General features: G+C 47.4%; 1 protein-coding gene across 5 annotated transcripts in view; it reads right to left on the bottom strand.

Annotated features, from left to right (window-relative positions):
* The window catches only part of EPHB1 (EPH receptor B1), a 623986-nt gene that overhangs the window by 280918 nt on the left and 320696 nt on the right, over positions 1-22372 (bottom strand). For all 5 annotated transcript variants that reach the window (XM_074405896.1, XM_074405895.1, XM_074405894.1 and 2 more), the window contains one exon: positions 19849-19913. In XM_074405896.1, coding sequence (XP_074261997.1) covers positions 19849-19913 — 65 coding nt within the window. The remainder of the gene's footprint in view (positions 1-19848; positions 19914-22372) is intronic.

Consider the following 22372-nt stretch of genomic DNA (forward strand, 5'->3'; position numbering starts at 1 on the left):
TTTAGAAATCAATTCAGTAGCTTCTCTCAGTACTTGAAGTGTGGGCCAAAACTGAACTCAATGTGAAGAATGTAAATCATTTTTTTTTAATTGTAGTGATAACTAGGTGCCCATCTAGGAAAAAAAAAAAAAAATGAAACTTTTGTTTCATACTTATACCTTACTCCAGAATAAATTTCTGGTGAATCAAAGATTTAAACATTAAAAGTGAAACTACAAAGACACTAAAAGAAACCATGGAGACAATTTGTGTATGCTAATTGCGATATGAAACTCAGAAGCCATAAACATATTGATAAATTCAGTTCTATACAAGTTTAAAAACTGACATGACAGAAATGGCCATAAGCAAAGTTAAAAGGGGGAAAGAAGAAATCCTGAGAAAAAAAAATTGTCACTTACCACAGATAAAGTGATAACACCCCCCAATATATACAGAGAACCCACATATCAACAACAAAATAGAAAATTGAGCAAAGAGTATCAACAAACTGTTCACTAACAAAGACACAGATATAACTCAAATATAGGAAAAGATGCTCAATCTCACTCTTCGTAAAGTGTGACTTGTGACTTGTTACTTAGCCACATTAAGACATTTTGGGGGGATGTCAACGAACAAAAGTGTGATAGCACACTGTGTTGGAGAGGATATGGGAGATAAGAATTCTGATACGCAAATGGAAGAATAGCAAATTTGTACAACGTATATGACCATGTTAGTTTTATTTATCAAAATTATAACTACATACACCCTTTGACACAGCAATTCCACTTCCAGGATAACTTCTCAGATAGACTTCTATCTGTGTGAAATTAGGTACACACAAAGTTATCAACTGCCGCCACTGCCACCTCCAGAGCTTTATGCATATCCAGAAAACCTAGAGTGGACCACTGGCCTTTGGACAATGCAGTAACCTTCTCAGAATCTGCTGAGTAAGATCACTGGGAGCATAGTCCTAATGGAAAGAAAACCCAACAGTGTCTCAAAGAGATTGAACTCTTCACCAACCAGTAATATAGGGGACTGAGAATCTGAAACAATTAGACTAAAAGAAAATAAGGTATAGGACCTTTCCTGTACATCTTTATATGAGGAGTAGGCTTTATACTTGCTGCATGCTAATCTGACTGTTACCCTCCTTTCTTGAAATGGACGCAGCTGGACTCTTTAATATGTCACCTAAGGTCCTTTGCTGTCAACTGGTGAATGCATAAACAAAATGTAATGTGCCTATACAATGGAAACTATACAGAAATAAAAAAGAATCAAGTACTGGTATGTACAGCAGCATGATGAACCTCTAAAACGTTGTGCTAAGTGAAGAAAGCTGTGTGTCTCAAAAGACCACACATTGTGTGATTCTAAACACATGAAGTGCTCAGAAGAGGCAAATCTACAGATAGAGAGGTAGGTTAGTATTTGTCTGGGGTCAGAGAGGAAATGGGGAGTGACTACAAACTGGCATGAAGAAATTTTGTGAGGAGTGATAAAACTGTTCTAAAATGAGATTGTGGCGATGGGTTACAAATTCTATAAATTACCAAAAAACTACTGATTAAAATTTTAATACACTTAAAATCAGTGAATTTATTGCAGGTAAATAATACCTTTTTGTGGCTTTCAAATAAAATCCTCTGTCATCTGGTCCAGCCCACACCTCAATATCCCAACAACGCTGACACCATCTCCATTATCCACAAGTAGCTCGTTCATGGTGACTTCATGCCCTGCTCATTCTATCCTCTGTACCTTGGATGGCCTTCTTACACCTTTGTCCCTGTATCCCAAGTGCCAATTATTCATTCAACCAAATTTGTTGTGAATGATGCCTAAGCTGAGGCAAAGGTGGCATCTGGAGAAGCTAGGTGGCCAAGGAAGCATCCCTTTCACTGAGACTAAGGGCCTGGGAGTCTCAGGGTGTGGTCCAAAGACAGTATCAGAATCTTAGGCTCAGAACCCCATTCCAGGACCATTGGATTTTCCAACCTGGAGGTCTATCAGGTAGTCAAAAGTCCAGAAGTGTTCCCCACGTTTAACACACCCACTTCATCACCACAATGTGCCATTTCTTCCAGAACAGTCCATATCCCCCCCCATCTGGCCTGTCTCTTGCATTCCCAAGACCAATACACTAGGGCTGGCATCGCCTCATGCCCTGGTCAGAACATGGTGCCAACAAACAGGGCAAGAGACATCAAGGGCCCAAAGCCCTATCCTCTCCCAGCTGGACACAGAGCCCATGCCCTGAACGTTGCTGCCGACGTTCTGACTGATCCTTCTTCTACCTCACCCCCATCCTATCTGAACTGAGCCAGAGAAAAGCAGATGTGGCTTGGAAGCCACTCTAAACCATGTTGGTCAAGACTTTTTGTTGACAAATGGGCAAATTGAGGCCCAGAGACATTCAATAGCAGGCCTCAAGTCAGGCGGCGGATCCATGGCAGGGCTGGACTCTCTTTGCTGCACCTTCCTCTGGGGTGTGGGGTTGCTCCGGACTTATTTCCTCTATAATGCCTTCCCTGGCTTAGATTCATCTACCATTTCTCTGAATGCATAAAGCATGATTGACTTTATTCCACACAATTTAGCATTCGATAATACACTGTTTTGAAATACCCTTTAATTGCTTCATGTATGTGACTTTGGTTTCTGCTACCAGGCTTTGAGTTCCTTGAGGACAGGGAATTAAGTTTTGACTAATTTATTAGCTCATTTCAACAAGCAAAATAATTCCATACATTTAGCTTCACAACACTGGAATTACAGAACATCATTTTATTCAGTAACATCTGGGACCAGTGAAATCCACTCCATTTTCATCTCACTTTCTGTCCTAGGTGATCTCATCCATATACAAGGCTTCAGTCACCACAGAGTCCAACACCAACTTGACCTCTCCCCAACACCCCAGACTTGTATATCCTGCTGCCTGCTGGATGTCTCCTGCTGAAAACCTAAGATGCACCACCTTGCTCTTTTCAGTTCTGATGCAGTCTCACCTGCGTCTGAGAACAGGATCTCAACGACGCAGTACCAGATACCTAGGAAGCAATCTAGACTCTGCCCCTCCACTTTGTTTTGTTTTGCTCCTCATCATAGGCGGTTAAAGCTCACACTTCATGTCTCCTATCTCCTTCATAGCTCTTCTATTCAGTCCTCTCCTTCTGTTTCACCACTGAATCCTCTTTACCCTCCAAGTAATGCTCCCAGTCATTCTCCTTAATTCCCCTGCTCATGTAAGTTTTCTAAAATACAAATCCATCTCCCACATAAATCCAATCCTACAGGCTGGGACTGTGTTGGGTATCACTCCATATTCCCAGTGACAAGCCCTCAAAATATCCTGGAAGATTGAGGCAATACGCAGGGCCCTGTCCTGTACTTTAACTTCTCTCCCTTTTTTTACTGCAGGTGCCACCAGGCTAACCTGTCTTTGTGAAAGGAAGAAACAAATCAACCTTGCACAACCAACAGATTATTAACAGCCTTTGAAAGAGCACTATTATTGACACAAATGGACCACCTGTCCTTGAGATAAGCATAATAAAGGAAACAATGACAGCCATTAGAAAGTACTTGTTCAGGCTTTCAGACCATGACTTTGATGTATGAGAAAGACACTTTTAGGTCTCTCTGAGATCTAGGTTTATTAGACTTGCTTATTGGAAGTCAGAGCTTGCAGATCTATGGCTAGAGTGCCTGTTGACATTTGGACAGTGCATATTGACTATCTGCAGTCGGCTGATTGTGTGTGGGGGGTGTGTGTGTGTGTGCGCGTGCGCATGCTATCCACACATGTAAAGCATGCTATCAACACTCTTTCATCTGTATAAATTGTTTCCCTTTCAAAATCATTGTCATGGACTCTACCCATTGGTCAATCTACACTACCTTCTAGAAGAACCTTCACAAACTCTGACACATTCTTTATGCTACAAGAGAGGATCTGAATTTCAGAAACAGGCAAAGGTCATTTGGAGCCCAGTCTGATTAATGAGAAGGAGGCGCACACTAAGAAATAATAGTACTGGTCAAAACGAAGAGACATTATAAAATGAGGTTAAAGAGATTTGAGCTGATTCCACTCTGTGTGCCTCTGAAGACAGTTCCAAGCATAGAGTTCTGGAAAGATTTTTTTTTTTTCTTTTGAGACGGAGTTTCGCTCTTGTTACCCAGGCTGGAGTGCAACGGCGCGATCTCGGCTCACCGCAACCTCCGCCTCCTGGGTTCAGGCAATTCTCCTGCCTCAGCCTCCTGAGTAGCTGGGATTATAGGCACGCGCCACCATGCCCAGCTAATTTTTTTTGTATTTTTAGTAGAGACGGGGTTTCACCATGTTGACCAGGTTGGTCTCTATCTCTCGACCTTGTGATCCACCCGCCTCGGCCTCCCAAAGTGCTGGGATTTCTGGAAAGATTTTTGATAGCTGGCCCCTCCCCGGACGGCTACTACGTCCCCCGCCCCACACCAGGCCCACACCTCTAAGAATGCCCAATGACTACCATGATGCTGCATCATTATAACCTCCACGAATAAACCATTTCTAAACCATTGCTACAGGGCCTGGCAGGAGAGGGGCACTTCCTCTGGACACCTTTATTTAAGACAGGAATAGAAATAATTGAAACAGGCTTTTTGGCCTCTATTAGCCTAACAATATCCCAGGAATTCTGATTTGTTTCAAACCCAGCTCATTTATCTCATTTATTTAATAAAGAATCAAACATCTACTACAGCAGCCCCAAACAACATTCTGGAAGTTGGTGAACAGCAGTAAATAAAAGACAAAGTCCCTGCTCCCATGGACCTTATATTCTGGTGGAGTTAACCAAAGGATAAACAAACGAACTAATGAATAATATAAAGTCAGGTAGCATTAACTACTCCTAAGAAGCAGGAAAGGAAAGAGAGTGACAGCTGGCAGTGGGGTCTTCAGGGAAGATCTCCCTTTGAGCTGAGATCTGAATGAAACCCGGGAGCCAGCCTGGTGAGAACATGAGGGAGGAGCATCCCAGGCACAGAGGACAACCAGAACAAGTTCCCCAGGGCAAGAAGGTGCCTTCCCCATTGCTGAGAAAGCCAGGATGCCAGTGTGACTACAGAAGATTAAACAACAAGAGAAACACTGAAAGAGATGGGGCTGGAGAGGTTGCCAGGGCAGGCAAACCCCACCTCTGCCAGTTACAGCTCTGTGATCACAGACAGCTTTCTGAGCTTCAGTTTCCCCCATTTGCAAAATACTATTTACTTTACAGGGTAATGCGAAGACTGAAAGACCATGGAAGGAGCTCATCTAGTGCTGTGCCTGCACATAACTACCATTCACTGAGCACAAATTATTACCATTATTATCATCATCATCATCATCACCATGATTACGTTAACCTCAGGATCCACCTCCAGCTGAGTCATCAGGGTGTGGAAATCATCTACATCCTATATAAATAATCCTACCCTTTGGTCAGCAGAATGCAGAAACTAAAAGGCTAAGCTCCCTCTCCTTACAGAGACAGAAACAACCAGCAGTCTCCTTCCCTTTTCCTCCGGGAATCTCCAGGGCTTCCTCTGAGCTGTCATCACAGGCTCTCTTCTCTGGAGCCAGCAATCCCTGGACCACTGTCAGCCACCAGGTCAGGCCACAGGAGACAAAATTGGACACATCTTACAGGCTCTGGTCCCATTCAGCAGTCTGCTTTTGGGCACAAACTGCTGTTGGGGGAAGTTGCTATTTTGCCAACAGTTGCGGCCACTGTGCCCTGTGGGACCATAATGGAGCTTTCCTGGCATTGCCCAATCAGGGGAAATGGCTGCCTCTCTAAACAAGAAGCCCTCTGGAGCCTGGGCGGCACACAACTTCACAGAGCCCACAGGAGGAGAAAGATTCTTCAGGGTAGCAGATGCTCAGGGCTGGGCTGGAGCCACCACTGCCAAGCTTTCCCCACCAATCACCAAGGACAAAGCTCCTGTGTAGACAGTAGACTAAGCCTGAAAGAGCTTGGATATTAGACAAGTTAGAGGGCTAATTAAAATGTAAAATGCGGTCCGTGGGGCATAAATTCCTACAAGCCCAGAGGGATCTACCATTTAGTACACCAACCAACCAAGGCAGCGATTTGCTCAGTGGCTCCCCTGAGGGCTGCGAGCACCAGCTTACCTCCCCCTATGCTTCATTTACCTCCCAGATGTGCTGGGCTGAGAGGACAGAAATGCCCCCCACCCCATTCATTACCACGGCCTGATGCTGTATCCCAATAAGGAAGGTGACTGACTCAGGATTGGGGACTGTTTCTGAAAGCCCGCTGCCTTGGAAGGGCTTCCATATTGTAGCAGTACGAAGCGATGAATTCCCTAAACTGTGAAATCACAGCAAGGATGCCCTCCCAGAAATGCATCACAGCAAGGGGGTGGGGGTGAAGGACATAACTGGAAAATCACAAACATATACAAACATTGTTCCCAATGTGATAACTGGAATATCACAAACATATACGAACATTGTTTCCCAAAGCAATATTTAAGAGCAGAGCTCCACAAAGTCTTGGATGGTAGAGAAATGCAGAAAATACTATCACAAGGTCAAGGTGGAGGAAATGGCCCCAAGCAGAGTATATTCAGATTGCTAGGAAGGAGGGTTTTGTGAAGATCAAAAACGGGCTGAGGGTTCAAAAACAGCACTGCTCTAACCTCGGCCAGCCCAGAATCATGCGGATCCTCATCTTAGCACAGGGTTAACTTCACAGGCTCTGGACTCGGCCAGACCCAGATGCGTGACCATGGGCAAGTCTTTAAACTTCTCTAAGCCTCAACTTCGTCCTCTGCAACCAGGGTAGTACCTAATAGTACCTATCTCATGAGGCAGTCGTGAAGATTAAACATGACTCAAGCTTGCAAGGTAATTAAACCCTAGTAAGAGCCCCTTTCGAGCCAGATATCATGAATATCCCTCTGGGGACACACACACAGCCTCTCTCTGAGGGCACGTTATTTTTTTCTTGACATTCTGCTCTCCCTCCACGATGTATACGATCTATGATCCATGACTGTCTCCTGTCTGTTGGTACCTGTGCGTCTATCACTGATACACGCGTGCATGGGTGTAGGTGCAAGTGCTGGCAGCTGAGGCGCTGGCCGTGGCCCTCACTTGGGTATGCGTACCACTGGAAGGCCATGTGGGCACTGGTCAGCTCTGTCCACTGCTTAGAGACCCTGTGGCTACAGAGCCACACTACTAGAGGGCAAGGCCAGCAGGGCACAAGGTCTAAAAGGCGCACACCCCTTTATATTCTGGCACATTTCACACCCAGGTTTCTACCAGCATGCCAAGGAAAATGCTGCAGGCTTGGGTCTGGGCAGGGGGCTCCCTATCTGTACTCCCCTGGGCTACTGTAACCTCCACCAGGCAGCAGCATTGCGTACCAGGCCCTGCCTGGAGTGGGGTCCTCTGCCATTGTGACAGCTGCTGCTGCTGTTGACACTGCAACAGTGACAAATTCATCCTTCTGACAAGATCCCTTTAAATAATTCACAGGGAGCTAGGGATTAAGACACTGTTTCTCTCTGTCTCTGTTGAGATTTAAAACACCTCCAGCTGGGGTATTTAAAGGGAGTATAATGGGCTGCCCCTCCTGGGTCTCCCCTCCCCCTTTCCTCCTTTCCCATTTCCCCAACTCATCGCCCACCCCATCAGCCAGCCCTATAACAAGGAGGTCCAGAAAACAAGAAAGGGAATAAAAAAAAAAAAAAAAGGAGGGAACCAGTGCTTGGCTGGTCACTATGGCAACGGTGGCAGGGTATTCAGCTACCATTATTGCAGTGCCTCACACACGTGATTATCTTAAGCTGTCGATTGAATGTGGTTCTCACTGCTGCCCAACAAGGCCTTGTCGAACAAGGCAGGGGTGGGAACTGCAGGCCCCAGGCCCCAGCTGCTTAATACTGCTATGCCCAGGCCTGGACTCCACTGATGGAGAAGCAGAGTCACCCCTGGGAGAGACTGATGGCATTTCCCTTCAGCTTGGCGGGATGTCTGCTCAGAATGTATAGCAGAGGCCAGCCTCAAGCTGGCCCATCATGCTGGGTTACAGCCTAGAGAAATGGGCTCCTCATTCCGTGAGCTCGGGAAGTTTTGACTGAGCGTGGGTCATGCTGGCTGGGGCCAGCCCAAGCCATCTTGGAGATGAGAGAGCTAGCCCTGGGAGAAGGAAGGGGCGGGGCCTCTGGCAGGACCTCTTGGCTTCATTCCCATTCTCAGTATGGAGGAACTTCCCAGTCTCCTGATGAAAAAAAGCCACATCTGGCCTCAAGAGAGGACACCCCCACCACACCCTGTGTGTTCCCCTAATTGTGTGGGACTGTGGCCACCATGTGTGATCCACTTCAGGGGACTGCTTTTTTCCTGGGACTTTGGATGCTGGAGCTTGGTCCTAAAGAAGCCTGCAGAAAACTGGGCCTCCATTGACAAAAATTATTCCATTCCTTTGCCTCCTGGACTTGGCTTCCTGGGTGCAAGAATATTCTTGGAATGACAAGATCCCTGGTTAACCCCAATAGACACACTCCAATTTTTCCAACGTCCCCTTTAAAATTCAGCTCCCAGATTAAGCCTTTCACAACAGTTATGCTCAGGCCAGCAATGCACACAGTGGGGCCACCATTACCTTCAGCTGGCACCAGGACTGCTCCAAATGGGAGAGATCAGTCTGGCTTTCCCTGCATTTGCATCCCGCGGTCAGCCCCCGTAAAGATAAGGCCAGGCATACACAGGTCCCCACCACTTGAGGCACTGCCCACCTGGGTCACCCCTGCCTTGTTACACAGTGAACTGTTTGCACCTAAATGTAAACACAGACCATTACCATTTGCCACAGTGGTTTAAAGGCAAAGCCTTTGATAAGGAAGGAAGTCAGAATCTTGACTCCCGCATTGGTCACGTAGGCTGTCCTTCATGACACTGGAAATGTGTTGGACGTGCCTGTCTCCACCAGAAAGAGCAGTGAGTGGGACGGCATGCGTGGAGGTGAGGACGTGCCACCATGGGACCTGAGCCCCTTCTGTCATCAGAGCAGCATCTCAAATGGAGGAGGGGCACGTTTGGACACACTGACACTGAGGACAATGGATGGGACAAAGGAGCACCCTGGAGCCCCTCACAGGTCTCCCCTTCCCTTCCCAGGACTTCTCACTTCCTGGACACTTGTAAGGACCAAGGGGGTGGGAGGGAATCCTCCTGGGCTCCTCCATCACCACCTGGAGCTGGACATACACAGGCACCCCTTTATCCCCTTGTGGATCTCTGGCCAGGGCTCACCTGCTCCAGGCTCCTCTTGAACTTGCTACTCTTTGATCCCCCAATCCCACACTTCACAAACTACCTCCTCTACCTCCCCGCCATACAGCTTGCTTTAAAAAATGATTTATCAGGTGCTTATCATGTGCACAACTCACTGGTTTGTTACTTTAAAAAGTTGCCCTTTTTCTTTTTGAACATTTGCCCTTCCTCATTCCCACTCCTCCCACCCCAACCCCATTCTCTGGTCTCTCGGTGGTCTATCCGTCTGAGTTCCTCTCCTCGCACTCCTTCTGGGGCAAAGATACAAAAATTAGCTTTGTGGTCAGACAAGACTGGAGTCAGTCTCAGCGACACCCCTACCCCGTCCTGGAACTTTGGATAATGGCTCTGAGCCTCAGGGACCAGTCCACAAAATGAGAGATATGCCACCTTCCTTCCTTGCAGGGTCCTGGCCAGAAGTGAGGTCATACCCGTAAAGTTTGATGCCTGGCACACAGTTAGTATGTAATTAATGGTGACGATTAGTAACACAGCTATTAATAATAGGGTGTGCTCTCTGACATTGTTCACGTGAGAATCGCAACCTAACATGTTGATCTTGCATCTCCAGGGGCCCTCCTTCATCATTCTCATCCTCATCCCATGCAAGGTAGGTCTTTCGAACAAGATTCATTGTTACCACTAGTACTAGTCCGGGCAAGTGATACTGCACTGAGCCTTACAGTTTACAAAAAAAAAAAAAAAAGGTCAACACAATGTAATCCCAATCACTCTACAGATAAGATCTTATATTACCCATGTTATAAAGGCAGTATATGGGTTTAAAGAGGTTAAAAAACTTAGCAGAAAATGGAAATAAGCCCAGGACATCAAATCTCAAATCCTGGGCATGATCCTTCATGCTACTGAAAGTACAGTGGGATTTTCGCCAACTTATTCTAACGCTTTTGCCAATAACTGGGAGTAAGGCCAAAGGCCCAGGGCGACCCTGTTCCTGCAGCGGCTAAGATCCTCCTTCCTGGAACCAGGCCTAGAGCCCTCACGTTTCTTCTGACAACGCTGATCCTCCCTTCTTCACCTGTTTTCCTCCTGTTCGTCTTACCCTCACTTTCCTTCTAATGCTTTGCTTTATGTGTCTTTCCTTCCCCAAGGCCACCAGTGGGAATGCTGTGAGTTCGGACTGTCAGGGCAATGCTGACCCTCCTCAGCTCCATCCCAGTGCCTGTGTCAGGAGCCCTGTGTCCCCTCCTGCCATGAAGAGCCATTTGGTAAGAGCTGTCATCAGTGGGTCAGTCCTCAGGCTCACCTGCCAGTTGCATAAAGGTTTCCAAGATTGAGACAAGGGACACAGTGGGGGAACTGCCCTCATGGGGAAGGTTTTAGAGAAGCGGAAAGACACCTGTCTGGGCCAACAAGAGTTAAGCATTTCTCCAAGAGGGGGAAGGTGGCCTTCGGTAACCTCTGGAATTCCCTCCCAGAGTCTGTGGACAGAAATGTCTCTGCTCTTTTGATGAATGAGTCCATGAGCCATTTCCAAGAGCAAGAAAATAAATCTGCCAGATAGTAAGGTTCTGGTGAACCACCACAACTCCCAAAGTTGTTTAATGCAGCAAGCTAGAGAAGCTTCTCTCTCTCTCTCCTCTCTCCCACTCCCCTGCCCACAACCATACCACACACACACAAAGTCATATCCAGTATATTTCTGCAATCAGTGTAATAACCGATATTCTACTCTACAACACGGGTCATCTGCGGCATTCTATTCACCTTCCTGTTATATGCACACACGTGCCCACAAAAACAGTCTGACAGGAGAGCCCCATGAGGGCAACCACCAGCGACGAAGCCAGGCAGAGCCGTGGCCGCACTGCTCATCTGGCCCAGCTCTCCTCCCCTGGGGATCCATCGAGGCAGGTCCACCCATGCAGGATCCTGGAGTCTCTTCCCAGAGCAGCATCCAAATCTCGTGGACGTCGCCTTCCGCCTCCTGGAGGAGGACCTGCTTCCTGGCTCACACCCAAGCTCCCCATGCCTTTGTCTATCACTGTCTCTGTCAGGCAGGTGATTTTAAACTTCCATTCCTAAAAGACGCATATTATATAAAAAATGTTTTAAGTGCCTCGGGTGTTTTGTTCCTCATTGCTTCATAGAAGTGACATTAATAGCCAGGGAAGAGCTCTGCTGAGTGCAATTATGGAGGATGTTTCAGGTATGAAAGCTGTTTTGAGCCTGCTAATGTTTCCTAATTACAGGCCTTTTGGTAGAGAGAGAAAAAGATAAAGAGTGGGTGGGAGGCCTAGGGTGGAGAGCTCTGACTTATCTCAGTGGTTTACCTGAAGAGGGAACAGGAGGGGAGGGAATGAGGGAGGGGACAGGGAGGTCAGAGACCCAACAGCAGGGAGGCTGGGCCTCTCCATTGAGAAAGTGGTACTAATTCCTAAGGAACAGCTCAGAGAAAGGATACCACCCATGTCTCTTACTGTGAGAAAAAAATCTTTTGCAGACTGAGCCTAAATTCAAGGAAGCTACAGCAACTCCATCTGTGAGTTCCTTCTGGAACCCACACTCTGAAGGTACCACAGTGGGCAGCATTTCATTGGGAAAGACAGCGGAGCATCACTGTTGGCAGGCTAGCCAGTCTCCAGGAGGTTAAAGGTCAGCATTGGCACTTTTTCACCATGAGACCTGAGGCAGTTTACCAGCTGCTCCGTGCCTTACTTTCCTCCTCTGTAAAATGGGGCTATCATGAGGATTATTGTGTGCCTGGCTGTAAGTTACTTAGGGTCTGCCATACAGTAATAGATTCTTTTTCCCCTGCCTAGCATCTAGTCATCTCTGTTACCTATATCCTGATCCCCTCTCTTACTCTCTCCTGCCCTTCTCCCTGGCTTCCAGTAGGTTCTCCACAATACAGGAATGGACACAGAACCCCAGTGTCAATTTTCTCCCCAGGGGATGGTCCAGAGTGAGCTTGGGATTCAAGCCAAGCCAGCCAGGCCAGCTCAGAGCTAATTCCAGGGCTTCTACTGAGGGGCCCAGGAGGAGGTGTCTGCTCTTCTCCAGGGCAACCTGATGAAAGAGGCTGTAGGGGCTAGAGCTGCTGAAAATGGACATCTTACGACCAAGAGAACTCCAGCGTGGAACCACCACTGTAAGAGCAGAGAGAGGAAAAAGGGATGGGAAAACAGAAAGAGATAAAACAAGACAGTGGGGAAGAGGGATCGACTGATCGATCTGGAGCAGTCCAAACTTGAAGCCACACCAGCCCCTGGAGCATTCAGTTTCATGAGCCAAGCTATCTTTCAAGACTGGGTTTTGCTTTTCTGTCACTGGCCACTAAACAGCCCGGATGGATACTGAAGTATAGAATGAGGATAGTTGCCAGCAATCGGTGATCAGGTCCAAAGCTCCCAAGTCCCCATTCAGTGGTGCCTAGCTGAGACTTCCAACAAGCAAGTTAAATAAGCCTCTGGATCAGAGGGACTAGGTTTGCTTTCTAATCCATCACAGCCAGGGGATGAAAGCAACAGGGATCATGACCAACCCCACCTTCTTCTGTCCTCCTGCCTCTGGCATATCCTGAAATTCAAATGCAGTGAAATTCCATTCACAGAATCATTTTGCCCAGAGCTAAATTTCTCTTTGATTTTTCAAATCTAGTTCAGGCTTTTCTTTCTTAATAAGCATGATTGAATCATTAAAGTGAGAAAAGAGAAAATTCAGTCCTCCGGAGGGTAAGTACTGTGCTAACATCTCCTAAGAGTTTACCAAGGAAAACTTTTTACTGATATTGTTTCCAATATGACAGAGTTATCATCCTTACCCCACTGAGCAGAAGTGAAAACTGAGACTGAAGGAGTCTAAATGACAGGCCCAAGATCACACAGGCAGGGAGTGGCAGAGACAGAAAAATAGCCAGTTTATTTGACTGCAGGACCTGAGGCCTCACCTGCTTCTCCATAAGGGTCTTACCCATCAAATCAGATAAATTGTAATTGATTTTGCTTGGTCTTAGAATGGATGAGTTGTTATTAGAGTGGGTTTCTCTCCTGAGTGTGCTTTCCTGAGTCACTTGAGGTGGGCAGCTGGTGAGGGTGCCTGGGGGATGGGACAGGACTGAGGAGACAGCCAGGGGCTGCCTAGCAGCCTAGACTGCGCACGCAGAAACAGCCAAGCAGCAGCGGGGCATTCTGCCTGCACGCCTGCACGCGTGGGCATGCTGCACTCATGGGCATGCATCTGGTATCAGGAGTGAATTTACCAAACGTGGTCATTCAAATATGTGTTGCTCCCTTCACACTGACCTGCTCTGGAAGCTCTCCATTCAGTCTAATAATCCTCCCATTATTGAAAGTGTTTCCAGAAATCTAGGAACTGCTTACAGAAGCAAAAGGTGAGATCAGCTAATTTAACTTCATACACACACACACACACACACACACAGGTGCATACACACACATGTGCATATGTATGCAGACACACATATATACACATATTCATATAAACATATACATGTATACAGATACACATATACCCACATACATATACACTATATACATACGTGCATGTGTACATATATACACACATAGCACACACACACATACACATGTATACGTAGAAACACAAATATACATATATACACACACATATATTTATACAGATATAGCTATATATGCACACACACATACACATGGAGCACATATACAAGCCCAGCTCACTCATCCTGAGGGTTCATGGAGCTTGGCTTCGGACTTCCTTACTGTTTTTCCTCTATCACATCCCCCTTCCTATGGTGAACATTTGCCAGCATTAAAGTAGTCAACAGAGCATGTCACAGGCCCTGAAGGTGGTTCCACAGGACAGCACAGGAGGAGGTGGAAGCTGGAAGCCCTCGCAGCACCTTTTGAAAGTAAGGACTCAGGTAGATGCTTACACGTACATGTAAGCCACACGTCTCACAAACACAGAAACTTACACAGAGGCCACGGGTGGCCCAGATACAAATGGCCATGAGCCCTGGCCAACCACTTCAAAAGTAAAAGAACTCTGGACTGAGATTTCCAACAAGCAAGTTAAATAAGCCTCTTGATCAGAGGGACTACGTTTGCTTTCTAATCCATCACAGCCAGGGGCTGAAAGCAACAGGGACTTTCTTCTGCGTGTCCTCATTCCCTTTATCATGCTTATCTCAGGAGAAGTGGCTCCATGTGTATCACTAATTATGCTCTTTAAAAAGATATTGACAACCAATTGGTGTTAAGAGGCCTGCAACAAACATGTAACCGTGTATTTGGGTTACAGTCAGTCTAAATTGAGTGTCTCCTAAGTGCAGGGGCCTGGGTTGGAGATGCAGACAAGTATGATCATTATTCATTTATTCAGTCAACAAAACATTAATTTGATCCTGTCCTATGCCAGGCTGGTGCTGGGCACCAGGGACACAGAGAGGGAGCTGACTTATTCTCTGACCAGTGCAAGGGACTGACACATCAACAGATATTTACCTTGCAGAGTGAAGGACCGTATGTTAAAGGTTAGTACCAAACTCTCTAGGTTTAAAAAAAATGGGGCACCCACCCCAGCCATGGTGGGAGGAGCATCCAGGAGCATCCCAGAGGGGCTGAGAACAAAGCTGACACGTGAAAGACAGAGTGTCCGGGAGAAGGAACAGAGGGGGGAAGGTCAGGCAGCATCTAGGAACTGGAGCAAACCTGGAGGTACATCCAGAAAGACTGCTATTTACAGAGCACTGCCCATGGCTGGGCACGGTGCTGACTGTTTATCCACAGGACCTCTCTGAACCTCCTACTGCTCAGAGGTCCAGAAATGTAAAGGTTAGGGAATCGTTCAGGGCAGGGCTAGAAGCCAGCCCTAAGAAAGGGTCACCAGGGGCTGTGGTGGTGAGGGTCCCTGGGACAGCCCTTTAGTGGGAGCTCAGCTTCTCCCTGGCACTTGTTACTTTGTAAATGTGTTTGTTACCTTTTTCCTGTGTTCGCCAGGTAGCCCCTGATTTAGAGTAAACCTAAAGGCCTTCAATGACAGGCAGGGTGCTGCAATAGATTATAAAGCAGCCTTTTTAATCTGGGCATACTTTTTTTGACATGCAATATTGCTTTCCAACAATAAAACTGAGAATGATTTGTGGGCTTTGTGTAGGTGAGTGGTCCAACCCCTTCCTATATCTGGTAGTTCTCAAGTACAGCAGCAAAGGCACCCACTTAGCCCCATAAAAGGAGCTTGGCCTTTCTCTGGGAAGCCTGCCACACAGGCTATGCACTGTGGATGGGGCCCACTGCAGTGCCAGCTGGGCCCCTGGCAGAACTGTGTGCCTCCTCTGGATGGGGCGAACCCAGTTCCTTTGAGATCTCCAGAACAATGCCACCCACCATCTCCACCTTAAGCCTCCATGCATGGTATCCTGACTAGAGAAACAACCTGAGGCCTTTCCCTCCTTTCTGGGCTGACAGTCCATCTCCCTCTCCAATCTTCTCCATGCCAAGTCTCAGGAAAAGGCGGACCTCCACTCCCCCAAGCCTCCTGGCTTCTCAAACACCTGAGCTCCTCGGTGTAATGAAGTTCATCCTCCTCTGCCCCAGCAGCTCACATCCTGATCCACTCAGAGCCTCTTCATCACCTGAAAGTACCTGTGTGTCTTCAATCTGATGTCAAGGTGCCAGGTCTTCCTCCAGTCCCAGCCATGCCATCACATCTGTTCCTTAGCCTCACTGAAACCTCAATCTGGGGCTCCTGGGCTGGCCACACCAGTCCCTTCTGGCCTCACTCTTTTTCCCAGGGGGTAGATGTCATGATATAAGATGCCAGCATCCTCAGCCCCTGGCCCTTTCGGTCCCACCATTCTTTCCTGTAAAGCCATAATTCTGTCTGATCCCACGGCCACAGCTCTTCGAGGAGGTCAGGCAGCTGAAGGAGGCCTGTAGACCAGGGTCCTTACCCACGCACAGTTGTCAGCCACAATTCAGCTCTTACTCCTGACCATATTCCTCCTAAACATGCCCAGCCTCTCTGCAGCTCTCAGTAGCAGTTCCTTCTGTACCCTCTCAACACCTGCTACCCAGACTCCACATGCCTCACTCTCTAAACCTCACCTCCAACCTCAGAGAGAAGATACGAAGCTGAGAGAATTTTCTATTTCATGGCTCTGTTGTGTCGAAACTGAGCACTCTCTGCTCTCTGCAGCCACCTTTATCTCTGTCTTGCTATTTCAACAGGAAAGGAGCCCTTTCCCCAGGAAAAACAAATGCACCCACAGCCCCGTTCCCTCCGTCTACCAAGCTCTGTCCTCCATCCCCTTACCAACTGCTATCTGTACTGCCTCACCTCCTACTGACTCTTCACCCCTCTCCTTTCTGGCTTCCTGCCCTGGTCTCCTCTGAAACCATCTGCATTCTTAACCATCGGGTTCTTGCAGCTAAACCCAGTGGAAATGTTAAACACCCAGAAGCATTTGCCACTTTTGTGCCCTCCTCCTCCCTGACAGGCTCTTCCCCCAGCTTCTGTAACTGGACCTCCCAGTCTCCTTGTCAGGCTCTATTTGGCATTTCAGGGCAGGTTACCCATCCAAAGCTCTCACCTCTTTCCCCCCGGACACTCCCCTAGGAGACTGCAGCCACGCCCTGGGCGCCCATCTCACCGACAAGGGGCTGCCTTCTGATTCCATTGCCCCTAAGTCAAATGCTGATGGCTCACCTTCCCGTGGGTGCCTCAGAGACGCTTCAAGCTTGACAGGTCCCAGATTGACTCATCCTCTTTCCACCCAAGCATACTCCTCCTCCTGTGTCCTCTGACTCCAAGAATGGCACCAGCATCCACCCACTTGCTCAAATCAGAAACTTTCAACAGTCAAACATTGAGTCAGGTGGTGAACTGGGTTTAAGTTGCCAATGATGAACAAACGCATCGAGTCCTGGCCACCCTGGAGGTTGTAACAGGGCTGAAGCGGGGGCTAGAAATGAATCCAGTTCTAACACAGAGAGATGTAAACTTTGGGACTGTGAATTGTGTTACGATAAAGCTCCCTGGCACTGAGAAGACCTGTGATGGGGAATCTAGCATGACTGGGATGCAGAGAGCATGTCTCTGAGGATGGACACAGAAGCAGAGCTCTGAAGATGATAAAAGGAGAAGTCAAGAATCATTTCTGCTGTCTGGCCTTCATAAATGTGCTAAGATGGACAGAAAACGCACATGTGTGGGTGGGAAAAGGAAAAAGGTGAGATCTGCTTGGGCCATGTTGAGACTGATATGCCCACGAGCAACCAGTGAAAAAGGGGGCAGCTAGACATGCGAGCCTGAGCCAGGCATACTAACTTGGGAATCACGGGTGTGTCCACAGAATTGGAAGGTACTGTCCCGGCAGAGCACAGAGGGAGCAGACAAGCAGGCCTGGGGGGAAAGCACAGTCCTTGGGTCCTCCTTTTCCACTCAGGCCAAGGGCCGTATTGACCCTCCCACTGGTCACTGTAAACCAGACAGACTCAGAAGCTATACCAGGCACCAGAAGAACTGTCTGGCTGTGTGTTGCCTCACAATGAGTGCTGGAGAAAGGCAGCTAAGCATGCTGGTAGCAAGTGGGGAGGGCAAACAGGGAGCCCAGGCAGCTGCTGTCTCTAAAGGGCATCCCTTGACTTTGAATGTTTCCCTCAAGGAGAATCTGCCTTGGGAAAGGATATCAGAAGTATAAAGCAAACAGGTGTTGTGTACAAAAATCAAGGGGAAAATTAACCATAAATCACGTCGAGGCCTTGTAAAAACACAAAACCCTTAAAACAATAACATAATTTGTAAAAGATGGCAAGTTCTTAACACCCAGGTAATGTGGAAGAACTGCTGCTTCATCAGCTTTACATAAAGTCCCAAGTAAAAGAGGGAAGGTTTTGCTGGTGGGCTACAGTGCTTCTGGCACGACTTGGACTTGTTCAGCGTGGTCAGGCTCTGCCCCTGTCCCCACTCCCTGCTTTAGGGAATGCCAGCTCATTATGGACCTTGCTTCCCTGTTCCTAGACCTGATGCTTATGCCTCAAGCAGTGCAGTTTTTCAAATGCTGGGCTAGGGTAAAAGTGAGAACCCAGGGGAGAATGCGCAGGTGAGATAACTGTCTGCCCTGTGACCTGAATGTCCCAATTAGAACCATCCCTGCAGCAGAACCAGGGCATGGCGAGGGTGTGCTATGCTGGAGATCCTTCATGGGGTGCAGAGGTTACAGGATGGGATGCAGAGAGAAGGTGTGGGACAGATGAGGACGCCTAGGGCCACCCTGTCCCAGCATGACATCACCCACTGGCTGAGATGAAGAGCCCACTCCCACCTCCTCTTGCCCTCTCCCTTCATGACTAAGCCCTGAAATTAGCCAACTGCCCAAGCCAGGGACATGAACACCATCTCAACCTCTTCTCTCTGTCTCTCCTTCCTGCCACAGTCCATCCACTGCTAACTTCTCTCAGCCTCTGAGTATCCTATCTTAACTCAATCCTGTGGTTATATCCAAGACAGCTGAAAGAGCCTCTTATGTCTTTCTCCCAACTGTTATTCACAATCCTGTCAACAAGTATGACCATTTCTTTCTCCTGCTCAGGATCTCCCCATAACCTATGAGATAAAATCCAAGTTCCCTGCTCAGCCTGGCAGTCACAGTCTATCGCCACCATTCCAGGTTTAAACTTACCCTCCAGGCCCATCTCAGCAGCATTCACACCACGCTGTGTTCCAGACACACAGACTCTTCCCTCTTAAGTGTTTTCATCATCTCATCCCTTTCAACCAGCATTCCTCCTACTTAGAACATCTTTTCCTAGAATCCTGGATACCCTGGAGGTTATAATATGGCTGCAGGGGGAGCTAGAAATGAATCAAATTCTAACACAGAGAGACGTAAACTTTGGGATTGTGAATTGTGCTCCCTGACACTGAGAAGACTCAGTACAATATCTGTCAAACTCCTCCTCACGCTCCAAAACCCAGCTTGCTTACACCTTGTCCATAAAGCCTTCTTGTCTAACCTCCGCCTCTCATTCCCAACTCTGTGCCCAAACCACACGCTGGTTTCCACAGGAGGCCATGAGCTCCTCAAGAATAATCTATCTTTGTAGTTCGCCAGGTACATGAACACTAGACAAACAAATCATGACTGTCTCTCCAAGCCAAGGTCTAAGTGAAAGAGAGCCTTAGCCATGCTGAACTCTACCTCCTCCCTCATGTCTTTGCCTCTGCTGCAGCCCTTTGGGCATCACAGATCTCTGATCTGCCTCAGTACCACTAGCCTGCATGCCCCCACTCTCACACAGCCATGGCCCTAGTTGTCTAGGTGCCAGCTCTCTGAAAGGACCGTGCCAAGAGATGGTCCACATCACCACACGAGGCAGCAGCTCAGGTCTGAGACCCCCAGTGCTCTCTTTACACAGATGGACAGTGGACGCAGCTAATCACACCTGTATTCCATTCCCCACAGGTACTGCTCTGGGCAGTCTCTACTACCCCAGGTATTGTATGTGCCCGGGACCTCACAGGACTGAAAGATGAATGGTGTGATACTCACCCCTGATGCAGGATTGGCCGTCCAGCCCAGCTCTGCAGTAGCCGTTCTGGTGTCCATTAACGTTTCTGTAGATTATAAAGAAAAAACAAAAAAACAAAAAACGATGAGTCAGAAGCATTGCTATACAGTTGTCCTTAGGTCATGGAGTTGTCTGTGATCGTACATGACAGTACTACAAGGAGGTTTGTGTATCTTCAAGCCCAGGCCCCTCTGTGAAGCTCAAGGCTCGCAGAGCAAAAGAAGCCTGCTAAGAGTACGCAGCTCACAGCAAAGTTGGATACAGACCTCAGGTCTGATGCTAAGTCCAGTGCCCCCTTCCCGGTGACCCCAAGGCACCTATGTGGGATGAAGTCACCTGCCCACCTACCACTGGACCCCCAAGACACAGCTTCTTCCCAAGTTATTCTTCCCAGAGATTCTGCCAGGGCTGTGTTTACCAAGTAGCCAAATTCCTTCCTCAGGCCTTTCTAGGCCCTCTTTCTGCCTTCTTCCCCGCCACCGGGCAGCTTCTCTAGCCTCATCTGTCTGCCCTCCTTCCTCTCCACACATTCTCCTCTGCCTCCCCATCAGGCATCTATACTGACACCCTTGGGTGATCTCCCATCAACTCCAAAGGTCTCACGTAGCTTTGGCAAAGGTTTCACGTAGAACACAAATGCACATCTCACATCCCCGCAGCCTACAATGTAGGCGATGAAGTGGTAAGGGTGGCCGCAGCAGCCAGCTGGTTACCGGCCTTCCTCTGGCCACAGGAAAGGAAAGACAGACATGTGGATGCTGCTGTGAGCTCCCGGGAGCCATCAGGGATAAATGGCACATACTTAACATGTATAATTTGATACATTTTGATATGTATGTACACCAGTGAAGCCATCACCACAAATTAAGATAATAAAGATATTCCTCGTACCCAAAAGTTTCTTTAGTCCCTTGGTAATCTTTCCTCCCTCCTGCTCCTAGCCCATCATGTCCCTGTCCCAGGCAATGACTCATCTGCTGTCATTGTAAATTAAATGGCATTTTCTCACCTTTCATGTAAATGGAACCATACAGTATATGCCATTTTTTAAAATCTGGTTTCTCTCACTCAGCCTAATTATTTTAAGACTTACTCATCTTGTTGTGTATACCAGTAGCTCATTTCTTTTTATTGCTGAGTAATACTCTATTGTGTTATGCCAGTTTGTTTACTCATTCACCTGTTGTATCCAGTTTGGGGCTATTATGTGAGAGTACGGGATTTCCAGTTCCTCCATAGTTTCATTGACATTGGCATGGTCATTTGTTTTTAACTTTAGTTCGTTTTAATCAATGTGTAGTAGTATATCATTATGGTCCTAATTTTCATTTCCTTACTGGTGAATGGCATTAAATATCTTGCCATATACTAATTTGTCACCCATAAATCATCTTTGAAGTGCCTATTCAAATCTTTTTCTCATTTTTTCAATGGATTATTTTCTTATTATTGAGTTTGAGAGGTCTTTACATATTCTAAATACAACTCCTTTTTCAGGAGTTTATGATTTGCAAATATTTTCTCCCCCAGTCTGTGGCTTATGTTTTCATTTTCATAACAGTGTCCTTCAAAAATCAAAAGTTTTTAATGTTGATGAAGTCCAATTTATCAATTTTTTTCTTTTATGGTTTAGCACTGTGTCTGAAAAATCTTTGCCTAACTCTGACACAAAGATTTTTTTCTCCTACCTCGGTCTATGATTCAAGTTAATTTTTGTATAAGGTGGGAGGTATTAGATCAATGAACTTTTTTCTTGATGTGGATATCCAATTGTCGCAGAGGGGCACTTTAAAAAATTTACACAATGGTGCTATATGGGCAGGTGAAGTTGTCCTAGTCACCTGTGTTCTCAGGGTATGTATCAAGGGAACAGGCACAGCACCTCCCAGATGCACAGCTACTCAAGCCACAGAAAAGCGTACACCGTAAGTGATGCACTGTCCAGTGTTTTTCCTTCCCTTGTCCTCCCACAGCCTCCCCTTCCCATCACCATATGAACAGCCACTCTCTGCTCACCGCATCAGGGAGGAGAAGTGAATGCAGAATGCAGAGTCACAAAATCTTGATCCCACTATGAAACAGAAGGACCCTGTTATAAACCAAAGATTTTGGAAGAAACCCACCCTAGGGGCAGGACTAAGGGAATGAAAACAGAAGTGAGAAGTGGGGAGCTATGCGGAAGAAAGGGTCTTCCTATGCTCTCATTGCTCACTCAATCCCAAAGAGTGACCCGCCCCACAAGAGAAATTCTGAGAGGCTGTCCAGGACACAGGACCTTGGATATTCAGCATCCTAGGGTGGTCAGGGAGCAGCCAATGGCCCCACCAGGCTAACGTGGCACTCAGGGAACACAGTGGGGCCAGAGGCCCTGAGTGAGTCTAATGAAGGGGGCCTGGGAGCACCCAGTCGTGACCTGCATGGGCTATAAGCAAGTTTCAGGTAGGGTACAGAGGGTATCTCGGCAGGTGCCTGTGTGGACAGTAGCCAACAGAGCCAGGAAGACCT

This window comes from Saimiri boliviensis, chromosome 9 (genome assembly GCF_048565385.1).
Source record: "Saimiri boliviensis isolate mSaiBol1 chromosome 9, mSaiBol1.pri, whole genome shotgun sequence".
Taxonomy (NCBI): Eukaryota; Metazoa; Chordata; class Mammalia; order Primates; family Cebidae; genus Saimiri; species Saimiri boliviensis.